Source organism: Pagrus pagrus (assembly GCF_965226575.1).
Source record: "Pagrus pagrus genome assembly, chromosome: 15".
NCBI classification, from domain to species: domain Eukaryota; kingdom Metazoa; phylum Chordata; class Actinopteri; order Spariformes; family Sparidae; genus Pagrus; species Pagrus pagrus.
Window position 1 is genome coordinate 5,091,624 of NC_140199.1, and position 5,347 is coordinate 5,096,970.

Genomic DNA, 5,347 nt, shown 5'->3' on the forward strand with positions numbered 1-5,347 from the left:
AGCCAGGCAGCCAGGCAGGCAGGCCAGAGAGACTGGCCTCCGCCAGAGCCGTGCACAGGCTGGGTTGAGCCAATGTTACAGGAGAGGACACTTAACACTTGGTCATACTGACACCATGTTTATGTCTGCTAAAGAGACTTTAAATCACACAAAGCTCACTGAAAACTTTCTTTCTTTCTTTCTTTCTTTCTTTCTTTCTTTTTAGACCCTTAAATTCTAATTATATAACTTATTATCAAAACAGAAAAGATCCTGATTGGCCTGTTTAAACTTATAATTAAGCATTTACTGTGCCAAAATCAAAACTTTTACGCACACTGTTCTCATGTATGGAGGACGGAAACCGCCAAAATAAGAAATAAATAAATTAATACATAATATAAATGACAATAATTAAATTAATATGCTATTAAATGCACTCAAAAATAATATTTAAAAATAAGCGTATGCATGAATTAATTTATAAAAATGTTACATAAATGTGACATTATTATTTATTTATTGTACAAATGTATCGTTTTTCTAATTTATGTATGTGTTTAAGTATTTATTTCTGTATTTTCTTTTCTCTAAGTATTTTACTGCAGTTTGTATTTCTACAAACTTCTGCCTGCTTCATAGTGAAGAAATTCATTGATAAATACATAAATGAATAAAATGTAAACAACAACAGAACAACAATAATATTAATATTATTGATAATAATAATAATAATAATAAGAAGAAGAAGAAGAAAAATACATAAATTTTCAAAAACTGGGGATGTAAATAATTTAAGGAATCAATATAAAGCTTTAAAAAAAAGTACAGAAGCAATAAAACAAAAATATCAATGTATGTCATGTTTATATATACATTTCTAGAATCTTGTATTTATTAACGGTGTCATTCATCTATTTCCTATTGTTTGATTTTGTTATTTCCTGTCCTCCACAGTCAGGACTTGCTAGAAACAGATAAAACCTGAAAACTGGGACCTTGAGCAACCAATCATGACTTGTGTCCTGTTCCTGGCCCCCTGTCCAGCCCTGCATCACGGCCCCCTCCTATTCCAGACAGGCAGCTGAATGCAATGCTAATATAAATACTGTAAACTATTGTAGTTAATGTAAGTACATGTAAGTATCCTGTATTTTGAGTCTGTTTAGAAAAGTAGCCCTCTGTTTCCTTCCACTGCTGGCTGTTCCTCCCTTTATCCTCTAATGACCGTGCTTGGTTGACTCAACCCTGTGTATGTACGGCTCTGGCTTCGGCTAATGCAGCTGTGCCGGCTGGGTCTTTTATCCGGGGTTTTAGCAGTGATGCAATGTTTCCAGATGTGGAACAGGAGGGAAAAAAATCCTTATTAGTCTAGCTTGAGGAACAACAATGACTCCCCCCCCAACAAATACATAAGAAGTTATATATAATGTTAAGAATTTACCGTAGTACTTCTAATAGGATACATTAATGTATTTATGTGAATGCTCACTAAATGGTGACAACAGTGGGATTACATAACCATCTTTTGTTTTGTTTTTTTAGGCTACACAAAAATCTTTATCTGTATTTTTATTATGAACTTTAAGTGAACTTTTAAAATTAAATTTGGCCAAAGTGACTCACAATAAGAGCTTTTAATCTTTTTAGGAATGAGAGCTGGTTGGAGCAACTATCCATCTGTGTGATCTGTACGAACAACAAAAACATTTTTACATAAGCAGCATAATCATCTTCTTATATTTCCATATCTCACGTCACCTTGACACAACCTGCCATGTCCTTCACTTCAGACAGATTTATGATATTTACCCTCCTTATTATCAGAGCGTGGAGAGCTTGTCTGGTTGAATAAGACTTAAAGGAAAGCCTGGCTGTTGACTGAGTTCAGTGAGGTGGGAGTGGGTGGACAAGCATGTTGGACGACTCTGTGCTATGGTTTGTTCTGCCAAACTGGATTTCCTCCTCAAGGTCTGAAGGACAAGAAAAGTTCTCATCATCAGCCTCAAGCACCGAGTTTGCAGGGAAAAGGAAAAGGGCGCCCCCTGCTGGATCGAAGGAGAGATTACAACAAGCTGCTTTAAGACAGTCTTCACTTTGTTTGTGCACATGCACTGAATCACTTCAGTTGTTTGCATTGCTTAAATAATTGCTTGCTAAACTGAAGTGCAGCCTTCACAGTAAAGAAGTAAGTATTTTACCAGTGGTTCTCCTTTATATTTGTAGCATGAATAAAAAAAAAAGATGCAATGCCTAAAGATGCAAAAGAACACACACAAACACCTTCATTTAATTTTAATGAATGATCTGTGCATTATTTAATAAAATCAAAAGCATTAATGTCATATACAGGTGAGCATTTTCAGCAGATTCTCAGCTTCTCTTATTTTTAACACTGATGAACCCAAAGTTCAGCCATGTGTAACAGTTTCTCTGTACTTTTCTCCAGGAAACACTAAAACTGACTTTGTTTTGCCGCCATTATCAGCTGGCTGTGTCAAGTCTCATGGCAGATAAATCTCAGCAGTCAAAAGAAGTGCCAGACATGTTTGGCTGATCAGAATATTCTGCTGCGATAGTAAGTGAGTGAAAATAGAGGACGACACAGCTGACGGGCTGCTCAGATGTTCCTGGTGGACAGACACTGGTTCACCACCTCCAGCAGCGACGAGTTCTCCAGAGCAGCTGCCACTCTCTCTTTGTCTGCCAGCTGTTTGTTCACTGCACAGACACAATAAAAGAGATACATTACATAACATACAGTCATAGTATTTCCTCACATTTACCACTGAGCAGTAACAACACTATTATCACTTTGATTTGATGTGTTTTTTTTACCTGCTTCCTCTGAAGCGTGAGTCCCGGGAGTGATGTGGACATCGATCTGAGTAGAAACAGAAAAACACACAAAGTTTAGACAAGAGGTGAACAACAAAACATTAACATACTGTATGATGTGCTGCACATGGTGACCAACAATCAAAGGAGGGGATGTTAAAGGTGCATCCCTTAAACCAACACACACATATAGACACACGTACTTTGAACCTGTCTGGCAGGGAGCGCAGCAGCTTGACCTTGATCGACAGGCCGATGAGAGTTGCCATGCTGCAGTGGGGGATCGTGGGAGTGAACTCAATACCCACAGTGCTCTCTGTATCGTTAACCTGAGGAAAAGACAAACAGGTAGGTAGAAAGAGACTTAATAAATAAAATATAAAATTAAAATAAAGGGAATTACGTAAATAATGCTTATTTTGCTGAAGAAAGAGTGTGAGAGTTAGTTTAAATGTTTGATCTCATTAAAAAAGATGAAATATATCTTAAATATAAATAAGATCGTATACAACAAACACCTTTTCATGAGTGCAGTTAAAATTCTGAAGCGAGGTCAACGAGGGGCAGAATGATGATTGGTGGCCAAGTTCAACCCTGTTTTTTCACAATTTCATCACTAAATTACAGTATTGATAAGTCTCATGCCTTATTCCTCATTCATCCTGTTAGCAAACCTAAAAAAAAAATTAAAAAAACTCAGCAAGGACACAATTTAAATTTAAAGAGCTGCTTACCTTGACTCGGATTTGCTCCACGACGTTGAGCTCCTCCAGGGACAGAGGATGCTCTGGGTCGTTGATGGATCTGATCAGATGTGACTTTAGTTAAAGAATTTAAGAGAACATAATAAAACAACACAAGCTGCACTCTAATGTAGTTAATATATCTATTATTATGGGAGAAACTGATAGTATCATAAGTGTTTTTTGTTTTTGTTAAAACCTAAGTTATGTAATTGTGTGTTTGCTTTAAAAAAAACCAACAACTGATCTAAAGGCTGTCTGCATATTTCATTCACAGTACGTATATATAAGCACTTATTAACATCTCATCATGAGCGTCAAATCTCAGCATAAAACACAGAAAAAGCAAGGATGAAGTAAAGGATACCAGACATTACATCATGCAAATGTTATGAAGCAATATGGCTTATCAAGGCACATGGAGAACAAAAAATATGGTGGTCCAACACATGGTGCGTACTTATATTTGAGCCCATTTTCACTTGAGTTTCATATTTAACGCCTGCAACTAATAATTATATCAATTTTGATTAATCTGTGGCTCATCTTCTCAAGTATGAGCTGATTATTAAGTCTATGAAATTATACAAAATGACTGTCTGACAACATCCCAGAGCCAAAACTGTCATTTTCCAAAAATCAAATCTCAAAATCCAATATCAGCTGATGAACTGTTGGATCAATTCTGATGTTTTCAAGACATATTGCTTGATATATCTAATAAAATATATTAGAAAATATGGCTGTCATGAATTGGCAGTATTTTACTCGTAATTTAAATTAATCTAATTATCTTGATACATGCCTGTCAGTGACACAGTGCTGGACTTTTCCAGGTAACATGCAGAATAAACATTAACAGTGTGTTATTGTTATCTGGAGCTACATAACTGTTAACGTCAGAACTGATGCAACAGCCTGTAACGTTATTAAACGCATGTTTTTTTTTGTCTTTTTCTCAGAATATAAATTAAAATATAATCTTAACAAGCACATGTAAAGGTTTAAAAACAGGTGTTAAGTACAGAAGAAGTTAGCTTAAGTGTTAAACAGGATATCGAAGATCTCTCTGTCGTCGATCGGGTCATGGACCTCTTCATCCTCGTCGGTCGCCGTCAGCAGCCTCTCCCCGGACCGCTGGAAGATCACCGGGTTCGCGTTCTCCAACTGGGTTCCCCCTGACATCTTTAAGTCTCACTTTAGTCCACGTTAAATAATAAAAAGCGCTCCTGCGGACCAGCGGTGCTTCACTTGTTTAAACACACTGCGCAACCAGCAGCGACACAAACACTTCCTGAAATAACGGAAAGCCGCAGAGCCCAAAAAGGCGAGAGGAAACTCTTAAAGGGACAGTACACCCAACAAGTACCTCCTCTGAACAGAATAGGCATGCGTTGTGTAGACAAACAGGAGGAGGGAGACATTATACAGAATTTTAAAATAATTTTAAATCAAGCTATTGTATGAAATAGTATCCTTTTATTTCTAGGATGAAATACCAGCTCAGTTTTTTTTTTTTTTGGCTGTAGTTTCAGACCTGATGTCTGGGTCTCGTGCCATGCCTGCTTTTGAAACATGCCTTTTATTTATCTTTGTTTTTAAATAACATCCCTTTTTGTGTGTGCATTTGTCTTATAACTTAAAAATGCGAGGTCATGCGTGAGTATTAAGGTGAAATGTTCCTTTGCTGCCTGGTTGTGATACCCTGTTTGCCCAACAGATAGCAGCGTCTGCCCATCCTAACCCTCAGCAGTCATCATTATATGCACACTTTTTTTAAAAAACAT

At 36.9% G+C, this 5,347-nt stretch overlaps 1 protein-coding gene across 1 annotated transcript; it reads right to left on the reverse strand.

Annotated features, from left to right (window-relative positions):
• Positions 1-2,259: 2,259 nt before the first annotated feature.
• ciao2b (cytosolic iron-sulfur assembly component 2B) lies at positions 2,260-4,860 on the reverse strand. Its single transcript, XM_084375154.1, has 5 exons — positions 4,617-4,860; positions 3,552-3,629; positions 3,021-3,146; positions 2,818-2,863; positions 2,260-2,700 (listed from the first exon to the last, which is right to left on the reverse strand). Exons 1-5 carry the CDS (start codon positions 4,743-4,745, stop codon positions 2,600-2,602), a joined length of 480 nt encoding a protein of 159 aa, XP_084231280.1. The 5' UTR covers positions 4,746-4,860; the 3' UTR covers positions 2,260-2,599.
• Positions 4,861-5,347: the final 487 nt, after the last annotated feature.

Coding starts and splice junctions, on each gene's coding strand:
- ciao2b (XM_084375154.1), bottom strand. CDS start 4,745: ATGTCAGGGGGAACCCAGTTGGAGAACGCGAACCCGGTGATCTTCCAG. Junction 3,630..4,616: donor ACGACAGAGAGATCTTCGAT/ATCCTGTTTAAC, acceptor CTAAAGTCACAT/CTGATCAGATCCATCAACGA. Junction 3,147..3,551: donor TGGAGCAAATCCGAGTCAAG/GTAAGCAGCTCT, acceptor TCTTTTCCTCAG/GTTAACGATACAGAGAGCAC.